Source organism: Branchiostoma lanceolatum, chromosome 2 (genome assembly GCF_035083965.1).
Source record: "Branchiostoma lanceolatum isolate klBraLanc5 chromosome 2, klBraLanc5.hap2, whole genome shotgun sequence".
NCBI lineage: Eukaryota > Metazoa > Chordata > Leptocardii > Amphioxiformes > Branchiostomatidae > Branchiostoma > Branchiostoma lanceolatum.
Genome location: NC_089723.1, coordinates 1864084 through 1878413, shown reverse-complemented (window position 1 = coordinate 1878413; position 14330 = coordinate 1864084). Strand labels below are relative to the sequence as shown.

At 42.1% G+C, this 14330-nt stretch overlaps 1 protein-coding gene across 1 annotated transcript; it reads left to right on the top strand.

The window, feature by feature from the left end:
- Positions 1 to 4366: 4366 nt before the first annotated feature.
- On the top strand, positions 4367 to 13749 carry LOC136427168 (laminin subunit alpha-1-like). Its single transcript, XM_066415934.1, has 8 exons — positions 4367 to 4488; positions 6083 to 6312; positions 7937 to 8134; positions 8829 to 8984; positions 9500 to 9680; positions 10272 to 10399; positions 12345 to 12525; positions 12905 to 13749. Exons 3-8 carry the CDS (start codon positions 8036 to 8038, stop codon positions 13048 to 13050), a joined length of 891 nt encoding a protein of 296 aa, XP_066272031.1. The 5' UTR covers positions 4367 to 4488; positions 6083 to 6312; positions 7937 to 8035; the 3' UTR covers positions 13051 to 13749.
- The last annotated feature ends 581 nt before the right edge of the window (positions 13750 to 14330 follow it).

Below are 14330 nucleotides of genomic sequence, written 5' to 3'. Positions count from 1 at the left end.
CCTTGTCACATTATTGATTTCTAAATACACGAACATAATTCCACCATCAAAGATCTTCATTCATAAGCAAGCTGTGGTGTTTTTCGGGCTCAAATGTGGCCTCGCATGGCACAATAGGGCCTCTTCATTATAAGTAAAAGACAGGTTAGACTCCATTTGATACAGATGTCATTGCGTGTGACCTCACGCTAGTCCAGACTTCGTCATTATCACTCATGCGTTTAATGCAAAGAACTAGATTAAGGTGCTTTTCAAGTCATCTCCAAGATGCTAAATTTCACCAGCTTTGACGCAAGCTAAGAGTTCAGCCGCTAGGTGTGTGAGCTTTGACTCAGAATTTAGAGTAGGGCGTAGGGAGGCTGACTGAATTTAGCGTCATATGTATAGCTCCGGAATTCAGCGTCGAGCCCTCGAGACGCCCCCATGCAGGCCCCTCTCAAGGAGGTGTCCGCAAAAGTAGGTATTCAACATAACATCAATAGTTTTGACGCAGAACTAGATAGTTGAATCTTGTGTAAAGTCTTGAAGCCTGTTGGGAAGCCTCATGATTTAACGTAATTCGTAATCAGCTCTGAGAATTTAACGTAATTCGTAATCGGTGGCGAAAATGTTGCGTAATTTGTAATCACTACTCCCCCATGCAGACCCTCATTAAGGTCAGCGTGGACCGGACCTGCGACCCAAGCACTGATGTTATCAGAGGGTGTCGTTTATCCAACGGTATATGATTAATTCCTTTCGCGGTATTCATACATTCTTATGACAGTCAACATGTTGATAACAGACATGTCTTGCTGGTGATTCACGCGACAGACACTTGCTCATCATCAGTTGAGACAATAAATTTACGGGTTTATCATACTGAAGGAGAATATAGAGATATCTATAATCCTATACAGAGAAGGATATGGCGTCACGCGGCCTTGCCGGTAAGTTGTGAAAACAGGTTTACTATAAACTTTGAAACACAAAGGACTGTCAGGAACGTTGTACAAATGTGAAAATTTACAATAGCGTATCAGCTTCTTCCAGCTTTAAGAACTGCGGCTGCTTTTCTGAGAGACAGTTCACTCGTCCATATACTGTAAATGCAGAAATGTTCGCGGTGGTTCTCTGTTCGCGGTTTTCGCGTTGAACTCTTCAAACGCGAACTCAAAACCACCGCGAACAATCCATTTTCTCCCTACCGCGAAATTACTTCCCCGCGAACATTTCTGCAATTACAATACTGCTGTGCATTTCATGCAGATCATTCTTGTCAGGTTTAAGAAGATTAGATCTCTTAAAACATTCTCACGGGCGCCATATGTAACACTTAAATTTGTAAAACGCGAAAAGACTAAAATTCTCATGCCTTTCTTGTGCTTTCTTTGAATCGATAGGAGATGGGGTTCCTTTCTGAAACTTGAGGAAGAGCATAGAATGCATATTTTGGAGATTCTTTTAACACAACCAGTAACGTTTGAAAGTAACGTTTCGGTGTCTGTCAGACACCTTCCTCGGAGCTTCCGTCTGGAGTACTGCTTCTCACCGCTATAAGTAGCCGAAGTAGCCGATGTAGGTGGCGCTTTTGCGGTGAAAACACTGACTGTCCCAAACGTGGCTGAGCTTGTTTCCCCCCTCGTCCCGGTTCATCACTGGTGTTGATTAGTTACTGGTTGTGTTGACAGAATGTCCAACATGTTCTACCAACCTGATGAAATTATTTTCGGAAATTGAGGAAGAGCAGCATTCAATTGAAACGTGCAATGACACGCGGTAGTGTGTTGCCAGAGTAATCCAGTTTCTCAACAAAAGTGAGAAGTGTATTCTTTTTTTTGTGCCGTTTCACTGACTGAGGTAACTATATATAGCTACTGGTACATCATATCCGCCACGTAAACAGTTTCACGCTGGCTATATCTCGTGACCAACGATGTCATATTTGTTATGGGTCATATTCAGCCAATCTCCGGTCAAAGGTGTTCCACGCACGCACCTGTTAGTGTCTGCTTCAAAGACATAGCGCGGACAAACTTCGGTACCTGCCGAACACCTTCTGACACCCAAAGACGACCGTCAAGGCTTCCAGAACCCCCAGACAACTCGTTCCCGTATCGCCGGCTGAACAGGAGTTCACAGCCGGCAAACTTCGAAGCAGACCCGGTATCACTTACTGACGGACTCCAAGCACCCCAAGTGGAGTGGTGAGTCCTTTTGTTTGGACTATTTTAGCCTGAATCTGAAAGTTTTAGGCCCGAGGTAGGCTTCAGAAGCGACGGGCTCCGATGCCTGTCCGTTTAGTAAGCCTGACATAAACATTACTTTTTCTCTCTTTGTTCACAGGATTATTTGAAATCAACATGCAAATCAAAGAAGCTCTGACTTTATTTTGCTATTGACACAAAGCTGCATTTTGCAAGCTGGTGTCATATTGAAAAATTTAGGATGCCCTTCATCCTCCAACTTTAATCCTGATGAAACTAGCCAAGAATAAAATGTACTATGGGTGAATGAAATGTCTCTCAGAAAGACGGTCGCAGTTCTTCGGCTGGATGGAACTGCCATGTTTCTGTAAAATTTGTCTGTGTTACAACGTTTATTGTAAACATGTTTCCGGCTTAGACAGGGTTGTGTGTTATCATATCCTTCTCCGCAGTCCTTCAGGATCAATTAATCGTTCCCTGCAGTGTTCTCTGACGCACGCCGATATCTCACGGGCGGCGTTTAGATCCGTTGGAGAGAACACTCCCTGTCCACCATCACAGCCGCGGCATCCAGTGCCTTGCGGGGGGTCCAGAATTAGAAGTTTGGTGGTTGAATGTTTGGTTGTGTTGCTGGTCCACAAAACAGAGACATGTGGAGGGTCCAGAATTAGACGTTCGGTGGTTATGGTGTGTTGTGTTGTATTTATGTCTGTATCTGTATCTGTATCTATATAGCCGGTATAACCGCCATTAGGCGTAACACACCAGCTTTGCAGGCACGCGGCGCGGCAGCAGCTGGTTATATTACACCAAACGACCTGTCACGTCTAACCTTCGCATATCTAACGGCATGTATTGTTTAAAGCTATCTAATGAGGATGCTTCCACTGTACTTGGTTGTAACGAGTTCCATTCTACGATCGTTCTAGGAAAATACGAATTTTTAAACACATCAACCCTCGGTTGAAAAGTCTGATACTTAAAGGCATGGCTATTTCTTGTCCTTTTCTGAGCTGGTATTAGATACTTATTAGTTGGTACGTCCACCAGTTTATTAGTCATTTTGTACATCATGCATAGTCTGGACATTTTCCTTCTCTCTTCGAGTGACATCCACTGCAGATCTGTTTTCATTTTGGTGACACTAGCACCCCTGACGTAGTTGTTCGTACAGAATCTGGCTGCTTGGTTCTGTACCCTCTCCAATTTAACTTATGTCATGTTTTGTGTTGTGTTGTGTTGTACTTTCAGGTGGTCCACAGAACAGGAACATGGTGAGGGTCCAGAATTAGACGTGTGTTATGGTGTGTTGTGTTGTATTTAGTTGGTCATTTTATGTTCACGGTGTTGTACTTTCAGCTGGTCCACAGAACAGGAACATGTGGAGGGAGCTTCTCCTGTTCGCGTGTGTCGTCACTGCCCACGTCACCGCTGCCCCAGCTGGTACGTTAGTTAACAGCAAACTTCCTATTGTATCAAGTCTTATTTGGACAACATGCATAGATGGTGGAAGGGCAAAACAATTCTTAGTGGTCAAACAAAAACAGGTGTAAACTTCTACTTGCCGTCCCAGCCAACAACAGGACCAAACAACAACGCTATTCAGGAAGTACAGGAGCATTAAAAGTAACCACGACAGGTCTAAAAACCTACATCTAAGATGCAATTTGCATCAATTTGGGATTAAGAATTATTTAGTCTCATCTAGAATTAGAAAGTACACTTCAAAACAGACACATTTTTGTTTGTTCTTACATATGAGGATGTAAAGCTTAGTAACATACACACCTAATTCTAGATTGAGCTTTTTTAATTTCTATATACCAGTAATGGAAATGTATATATGGTATGGATTGATTTTAACACATAGTGATACATATAGCTATTTTAGGACAGTTTTCATCCGCAACGTTATATAACGTCTACCAGAAAGGTAACATTTGCAAGCAAATACATAATGTTTACCTTCACTTGTTCTAGCCTTACAAACTTATGTTTTGTTTATTCTTACCCAAACACATTGAAATGGCCAGACCCTCCCTCTAGCTTCGTAATGCTGGTTGCTACATTATGTAATCAAACCCCACGGTGTTTACCAGTAACCATGGTGACAGCCGTCAGGTCGTTGACCATATTTGCTTGGAACGGAAGAAGAGGAGACGTAGCAAGAGTACAACAATATATTTCCCTTCTGTGAAGGTAAACATAATAATTTTTTTCCTACCCAGGTGCCCACCCTCGCTGTGCAAAGAGACCAATCCCTGCCTTTGCGTCTTCAGCTTCTAAGGCAGTCGGAGAGAAGGTTTGTTTGTTTGTTTGCTTGTTTGTTTGGGATATACATCAGTAACATATATAGTAACATTACCCGCTCGTTCTCATTTAAATGTACACATTTTGTAATCTCCGTTACCGTTAGAAGTAAGACATTAAGATATGCCACATTTAAGGTATCAAACTGCCGTTTTTAAAAGCTAGAAAAGTTTTAAGTCGTCATAATTGACATCTTGTATGTGTCATATCCTAATGCCAGGAACGTCTTATTTCAATCGGTAACGGAGATTACAAAATGTGTACATTTAAATGAGAACGAGCGTACCATACATGCCATACGTCCTGGCGTCCTGTACTATACAGCCATAGATACATTAATAATTACAGAAGTACGCACAGCTCCGCCTTATTAAACCTTAAAGGCAACCAAAGCAATATTAGGGGAAAATGGAAATTTAAAAAAAATGCTGAAATCTCTATGGTAGTGACATGCACTAACACTGTTTAGCTCATTTGCGTCATAACTTCATACTTTTATGATTTTAAAACCGCGGAAAATCGTGCCGTACGATGATCCCCTTAGTTTTACGATCCTACAAAAACTCCGGCCACGATTTTCAGTGAGTTCTCACATCACAACAACGTCGTATTTTTCACGACGGACGTTGTGATAGTGTTGTTTGAACTAATCATGACTAGAAATGACTAAATAAATTGACTCAAAATCCAAATTTTCTGACCCTATTATAGCTTGGGTTTGCTTGAAATGAATTTACAGATAACCGAGGCAACACAGTTACTTAGCAAACCTAACACTGAGAACCTCAAAATAAAATGTCACAGATAGGACAGAATATTAACATGTTTCAATCTTATGTTTTTACCACCATGTGATTAGATTAGATTTATCTATTTGACCACCATGTCCCAAAACTGGATCCATTGTGTTGGGATATTTTTACCATATTTCTTTGTTGTTATTATGTTGCTCACCTTGTAGTGCCTTAAAGGCATCCAGAGTATTTTGTGAGGCTTAAAACTTGAGTAAAAAAACTCAAATTTCTAGTCATTCCTACACATAGTACACATCAATAACACTATACCGTTACATATCGAAATTAAAGGAGCAAAGATACGATGTCGTTGTGTGGTGAGAACTGATAGAGAATCCAAGTACTAATAGACTGGTCCTGACTAATAGCGGTTCGACCAATGAGAGAGTGACTGCATGACCATCAAATATTTACATTCTTATGTTTTAATTTTTGCATTTCTATGATTTGACGGAGGTGGGTGGGGCTATGGTATCTACAGTATGGTAGGTGCGTGAAACTAAAAGATCACCGTGTAGATTATTTTTGTTCCGTTTTTGCTAACTTTTGATAAAAAATCCGAACGCAAATGTGGTAAACAGTGGCATTAATGGTCAATTTCATAAAAATTACAGCAACTAGAACATTTCCAGTTTTCAAGTCTAATAAGATACTCTGGGTGCCTTAAGTTGCACATAGGGCAGTGGCAGGGTATATTATTACAGGGAGGGTTGCTTGACCTTCCCTCCATTTCTTAAAACCTTCGAATTCCTTAAAAGCACGAGTGTTTGACGTTGCAATGGAAATATGTAGGTTGTTGTAGGAGCGAAAGAAGCAGTGGACATTCGAGCCTACCGACTGAACCTTCCGCAGAACGTCACCGCTCCCACCCTGCCCCCACCCGGCCCGACAGTGGCACCTCCCAGTTGTGCTGACCCTTTCCAGCCCACCTACAGCAGGGAGGGCGTGAACTTTGGTCGCCATGGCAACAGCTTCGTCTCCTTCAATTTCTCCCCTGCGGTGATGCGACAGTACAGGACAAGGTGAGCCTGGTTCTTCTGAGTGTGTTTCTTGTAGAACATGGTTCACACCGCCTGAGATAGACTGTCGGACACCTTTGACCCGTTGCTGGCATCGCACTTTCACTCAGCTCAAATATGAAGGCTTCGGGTCAAATCATCTTGAAAAGTATTCTCCAAGCAGAGGTTTCAGGCGAGAGGACTAGGTGTAGGCGCGATTTTGGCGACGCCTCAGTGGCGAGCCAAATGGTGTAGTGTTGTGTGCAGTTTGCAAATATTCTAGGAATTGCACAGGCATTTGTCCAAAGGCATCTTAAGACAATAAGAATATTTGTTTAATGTTTCTCTCCCTCCACTAGGAGAGAAGCGTTAAAATCAAAATCGCGGCCGCGTTGAAAGTCGCGGCCGCTCCTAGCACCTCTCGACCGAAACCAGGAAGTGAGCTTGCAGAATATTTGAAAAGGTTCGGAGGACTGGTGGGATTTAAAGGTTGTTGGTAATAAGCACTTTACTTTGTTTACAGAAATAGCGTGTACTTTTTTAGTAACTTTCTTTGTCTCACTGTCAAGCAAAACCCAATTGCTTACCTTGAAAAAGCTAATTACTTCACACTTTTCCATTGTTGATGCATGTAAATTGAGTTGTTCAGATACCCAATAAACACCGATGTGACAGTGGAAAATGTGTATGTGTTGAATCAAAAGTTCCCAAATCAAATCTTGTCCGATCAAAATGGGGTAGGAAATTTCCCAAGCAGTCTTCGTTACCCCTGCTTCTCCTCACGGGGCCAGTAAGTCCTCATTTTCCGACGGTAAAATTTGTCTCAATCGTGATGTTTCTGAAGACAATGCTGTCCCAGTCCTGCTCAATTTAATCTGTAGCCTTGAAGTGGCCTTCGTGTCAGGATGTGACTGTTGTGGTGACCAATATCGATTTTTGGTGATTTTTGTTGTTGTTATCAAACAAACAAAATTGCCAAAAATAGGTATTTCAAAATTAACTCGTAGGCACGCGTCATTCTTTAAGTATTACTATCATGTACATTCCTGCAAAGTTATATTGATAAACATCGAAACACAAGCCAAGGAGAGCGTTTTTCTTTAAAAAAAGGGCGTGGCCTTATAAATCTTGATGACGTAATCATGACATCATACTTATTTGCATAAATTATCATATTGCTATCAGGTACTACCTGAAAAAAATGAAGGTTGGGAAAGGTTTATAAAGCTTAAGAAAGGTTTTTTTTTTTTCAAAAACATCCCAAAATTCCTCAGCCACCCTTCAACAATACCTTAAGCACAAAATGTAGTTCAGTGCCTGGAAGTGGTCTCCTGGACTAATGCACTGAGCAAACTTTATCCTGTAACAGTTTCATACAAGTTAACCCACATTCTTGCTTTTAATGTGTAACCATGTTTTAGACAACTGTAATGGCAAATATTTTAGCTTGATTCTTCATGGGTAATCAAGATTTTCAAATTGATCTTTTTATGAAACAGTGCTTTGTGCAACAAGATCATGTACTGCAGCCTATGACTGCAAGTTTCTTGTTTGATTATTAAGTCATTTTGACTCATTGAACGAATGATTGATTGATTGATTGATAGATTGATTGAATGATTGATTGATTGATTGGCATGTTCTTCAGCTTTGTCCTGAGGTGCCAGTTCCGCGCAGTGGCCCCCGATGGGATCCTGGTCTACGCCGCCGCGACCATACTAGAGCTAGACTCTTCCTGGTTCTCTACATGGAAGGCGGCAAGCTGCACGTGGACATGCTGACCAGAACTGGTGTGTTCTGGCGGGTCAAGACTGATCACAGCTATGCAGACGGGAACTGGTGGGAGGTGGGCATTGATGGGATTCTCAAACTCTTGTCTTTTGTATCAGATGAAAGGCTATCTGCTATTGATGATATGATTGTAATTAAAACTTCATTGCAAGTCCATGTCCGTGGACTAATTGCAAACAAAGCAGCCCAACAATGGTGGCTACAACAAGCTGAGAGTCCGGACAAATTTCAGGGGCTAATCTGACGGAATCGAGTCTTATCACATGTATTAACACTACCTTAAAGAAAGTGATTGAAGCTGAAACAACTTTTTCGGAAGGACCTGAAAAATTGTGTGTATGACATGTTGAATTCGAGGCAAACGTTATACTTGATCCTAATTTGTAAAGATTATGTCAGGTAAAAATTATGAAACTGGAAAAAGGCTATCTATTGTTAGCCTCCATAGCAGGCTCTGAACCGGCCTTTTTGGGGGCTAAATAATACACCTTTTGCAGCCAGCCTGTAACCATTCTACCGACAAAATGGTTACGGGGTGGCTGATGGTTACGGACTGGCTGCAAAAGGTGTATTATTTAGCCCCCAAAAAGGCCGGTTCAGCGCCTGCTATGGAGGCTACCAACCAACCAACCAACCGACCGACAAACATGTCTAACCTGTCTGAAGCAACCACTTTTTCTTTTCCCATAAATGGTTGCTGAGACCAGGTTTGACTGTAACTACATAGTCTGTCTCCCGTTCCTTACCAGGTGACTGTTCTGCGCATTAATGACTTCCTCGCGATCCTCGTGCCTGAGAAGAGGGACTACCGCAACAACGACCGGGATTCCACCAACGAGACTTCCATTGACCTGGCCTCGCCTCTGCATGTCGGCGGAACAGACAGCGACACCAGTTTCCTCCCGGTAAGTTGCCGTTAACCGTGAATACCTTTCATCAGGTTTGTAAGTTGATGCATATTGCTTATGATACTAACGTTATTGTACATCCATGCAACATTAGATAAAATTGAATCTCAAATGTTTTGCTAGGATGTTCCGGTTGTGTTCCCATTTATTGATCCTGAGTCTCAGGTCTATTCATCGATCCGAAATGACATAAATCGAACTTGACCATAAGTGAATGACCACTTACATGGGGGTGTACTTCTGTCTTTTAAGCGAATTAACCAGTATATCCGCCAAACTATCAGTGCTGACTTCTCCATAGTGGGCGCCTGTGGTCATTCACTCAAAAGACGGTCCCCTCGTGAGCTGTTTACCACAATGAATCCTAAAGGTTTCAGAAACAGTTTCCATTCCTCATGTTCAAATGTTGCATCCATCACTGTGAAAACATGCCTGATAAAGTATTTTTGTGAGAGAATAGCACCAGAAAGCAATGTTTTCTTAGAAGTGTGACGATGATGGTTTTACTTCAGATAAGAGAGGGTTTTACCGGCTGCATCCGACTCCTGGAGATCAGCACACCACAGCAGGACGATACCGACACCTATGAGTTTGACCTCGGGAATCCAGATGACCAGTACAATGTCGGCAAGTGTTATGAGGCTATTCGCCTTGGAACCGCCTTCAACGGCACCGGATATGCAACCATTGAGGGTTTGTTTCTGAGCAATAGTTTACAGATCCGACGCTACCCTCATTTCCACTTTGGATTTGAACATATTTGTAATATAACGTTAGATAGCTTTTTTGTTATTTGTTGTATCATAGACTTCATTTGATGTTGATTGCTTATGCCTGTTTTTTCCCAACACTGAAAGATGCCAGTTGCCAATATTTTTCCCCTGGTGAAATAGATAAACAATACAATACAGTTTCTCATTATCATCTTTACTGGTCGCGATTTAACGTTTAAAAAAAGTTGCAGAAACTATTTTTTAAACGTTAAATCGCAGCCAGTTTATATCATTTCCAAAATGCCAACATTGTCAATCCGAAAACATCTTTTAAAAGGTAACGCCTTCCATCATCTCGCTGGCGACTTTTCATTTGCCAGATTTAGTCGTTAAAGCAAACTAGGAAGCAATTGTCGGGTCATGGCTGATTGGAATCTGAGTTTCAAAGACGTCGATTGATAGGGGTCCAATTGGAGCTTAACCTTTGAGGCTGCTACCAGCTAGGCTACAGGAACATCCCCACTACAAATGTACTTTTTTGTACAAACGTTTTTCTTTCTCTACCTGTTAGACCAGTTTGTCTTGACGTCTAATCTGGACGTGAGCGTGCGGTTCAGCACGGTCCAGCGCTCCTTCCTCCTCCTCCTACTGTACCAGGATGCTGAAAGCTACTTCCTCATGGATGCTGAGGATGGCAGGGTCAGTCAGCTGCATCATTACTATCATTTTCTTAAATTGTGAAATACAGAGACAAGATACAGTGATATAGTGTGCTTGCACAATACGAAAACTCTTTTTTTCATTTTCCATACCTAGCTGTGTAAGATTGCATTGCCAAGCGTGCAGTTCGCCTCGCTCACTCAGTGAATTTGACGGTGATAGGAACTGAGTAGGCCTAAAAATCCTCCATGAGATGGTACCATCTCTTGGACATGGACGAAGTCAGAATCGACTACCCTGGTAAAAGGCCAATATTTGGATCAACTTTGATTTCTAAAAATCGCCCGAAGCCTGCGTAATCGCCAGGACGTCGGTCGTACTTCGGCTGGAAATGCACATTTGAAGCTCGCCAACACGTCGGCAGAGCTGAATTTCTTATTTGTAAAGCCGGCGTCACAATTCATGCGAGCATCGGCCGATTTTGAAGATCGCCGGAAGATCGCCGAATTTCAAATTCGCCCGAGCGTCGACCGTATTTTTCATTGAAAACCTGCCCCGTCACAAATTGAACGGAGCTCGGGCGACGTCCGTCGAACACTAATAATCATAAATCCCACATAAGACGGTACCATCTATTGGACACGGACGAAGTCAGAATCAAATGGCTTGGTAACAATCTCAAATTTAGACCAACTTTACTTTCTGAGTTGTGGCAAATCTGTAGGGCACGAGTGAAGTAGGTGGGCACACTGAAAATAATAACATAAACAGGAATTTTGTTATAGACCAATCAAAATACAAGCGCAGGAGCCACAAAGTCAACAGATCAGTCCCTTAACCCCGATCCAAACATTTTTACCAAACGCCGTCCGAGCTTCGACCGACCTTTGATAAGCCTATCGACGCCCTGCCGACGCCTGGGCGTGCCTCGGCAGACAAACATAGATCTTTAATGACTCAGTGGACTTTCAACTAGTCATTTTGTGGAGAAAAAACTCAGGAAGTGAAGTCAAACCTCGAAAGACAAGCCCCAATTCATTAATATACAAATTGAAACATCCAAACCAATACCAAAAAAGAAACAAGAAGCATTGTCTTCGGTGTCCACATTTTATTCATAATAATCCTTTTTTGAATGAAAATTTAACTTTGCATTGAATTGTCTTTCATTCGAAAAGTTTGGCAGCATTATTTGACAAGTTGATATTAGTATTAGTTAATATTACAGTATCATTTATCATCTTATGTTATAAACCAAACTGTCGTTTCCTTTTATCTATAAACAAGAAGGAGTTCGGCCGAGGCCCGTCCAAGCTCCCATCGACACCTGCACAACGCTCGCCCGAAGCACGCCTTACTTTTCATGAGTCGGCCGGAACACTGACGACGGTCGTCCGATTATTGTACAAAGCCCGTGCGAGGCTCGCACGAGGCCGAAGAGTTCGGGCGACCTCCGACCGACCAAAAATCGGGTCTAACATCCTCGGATGCCCGCCAGAATATTGGCCGAGCGCTGGGCGTTGCTCGGGCGAGCTACGGGCAAACTGTTGACGAGCTGTGCGAGTTCAAAAATCGTCGCCGAGGCCTCGCTGAATTGAAGCGCAGCTTCCAGTGACACGCGAACGTCGCCCGAGCTCCGAAAATTTGCCCGAAGCCCGTAGAATCGACAGGACGTCGGTCGTACTTCGCCCGAAAATCGCCATTTGGAGCTCGCCGACAAGTCGGCCGAGCTAAATTGTTGATTTGTGACGGGGGCTTTACGACACCTGATACACCTCAGGACGGGACATAACCCTTCATTAAACAATTTATGGAGAACCTTTGTGGACAGACTGTCATAATTTCCTATTTAGACCGGTGACTATTAACCGACACGCGCCGGTTTAAACGACGCAAGTCTTTAGTGTGACAGTGTGTGTGAACAGCCTATCACCCACATTGTCTAATGTTCAATGCTAGATCACTTTGATAATTATTCCACCAGATCCGTGTCCATCTGCGTAAGAACAACGTCACCACGACCATCCTCACCGCCCGCGTGGAGACGGGGTACGAGATTTGTGACGGAGAGTTCCACACGGTGGTCTTCTCGGCCAACCGGTTCCAACAGACGGGCTTGGACGACATCAGCGTCATCGGGAAGCTGCAAGTGGGAGGGGTGCCAGGTCAGATTGGGCTGCCCATCAATCTATCGATCAATCAATTCCATTGATCGATCAATAAATAAATCAACAAATAGGCCATAAATAAAAGTAATCAATCAATAAAATCGATCAAGATACAAGATACGTTTGTTTATTCTGGAGTTTCCTATTCAACTTCAGCTTCTCATCCTAAGGGTTCAGCGAAAAGTTTTACATAGTGATACATATAATTTGTAAGTGACATGTGTACTGTAATGTTGACCTGTCAGTTGAAGTGTAATATTCTTTAGCAGTGTGTCCAGTAGTGTGCCTATGTTTAGTAAAAGGGTGTAACGTCGAATGTTGACAGCTTAATGATAGTAAATTCTGCTGAAAAATTGATGGGTGTGTCTGTTTGCAGACGCCGCCTCCCTGGCTTCCCCTGACCTGACGCAGCCGTCCTTCCAGGGCTGCTTGGAGTCGCTGGTGTTCAATGGAGTAACACAGGACTTCCGACAGACCGCTCTAACGGAACACGTCACCTCAGGCTGTCCAGCAAGGCCCTAACACCCCAACTAACCACTTGTAAACTTCATGTTTCGGAGATATTTACATAGCTAAAGGCCATAATTGACTATGGCCATGCCATTGCACTGTCAAAATGAAAGTCTTTGTCTCCAGTTTTTGAGTAGAAATCTATTTCATGCCATAATTTAAAAGTCTCATATTGTACATGTATGTAATTAAGTTTCAGATTTAGCTTGTTTGTTTTGCTTAGCTATTTTTGAATACTAGTAGTTAAAACTGGCTTTAGATATTACACAGTGTCACCAGAGTATGTGCAAGCTGCATAGGATTGGACTGTACGATTTGATCCATTCCAATAAGTAGTAGTGGCCTCTGGCTTTGCGTCCCATCCAAAACGACATCCCTAACTAAAGCTGTAGGTACTCACTTTCACCTGAGTCAAGTGAGGAAATTGGTGTTAAGTGCATTTCTCAAGGGCACAACATTGTGGCCTGCTAGGGATTCGAACGAAGAACCTTAGATTCAGCGGCCATGTAAACGAATCGTTACAATAAAATACAGTAAGAGCATTCTTGTGCTTGAATAAGATTGTTATAGACTACAGCAAAGTTATAAGACATATCTTAAGGGCAACTTCATCTCGTTCTACATAGATAATTAGCTAAATGTTTTGTTTCAACTTCAGATGTGACAAAAGCATGTTTCTTGGTGAAATAAATGAGTTGGCAATTGTGTGGATGGTTTGTCTTGCACATGCGTAGTTCCTGCCAATGTTTTGTGCAAACATTTTGTTATCGATGGGCTGCCAAAAGTAGGTATTTCAATATTTCAAACCGTATTTCATAAAATTCTAAATTAAGTCATTTATTTATTTATTCATTATAACTGTTAAATAGGCTTTTCAATATTTCAAATCAGATTTTGTAAAATTCAAAATATAATGTATCTTTTTTTCATATTCATCGAATTCATTATGATGTTATCTGTGTTCACAAGTTATCACCAATCACATCGTTCTTAGTTGAAACAAAAAAGCTTATTCGGAAGTTTGGAATATATTAATACATATAATTTTCTGTGGCTATAACCATGGAATAAATCTACCTCGTTCACTTCGCTCATTCGGTGGATACATTCGGTGGTAATAGCAAATGACCAAGCGTTATGACACCATATACACCGAGGGATAGGCGGGTCATTAACTTACAGAATGAGGTGCCTCTATCACAAGTATGGGTAACAAAAATATGGTTTTCTGAGCTTACTATCATTCTTATTGAATGAAGTATTTCGCCCTGAGAATACAATGATTTACATAA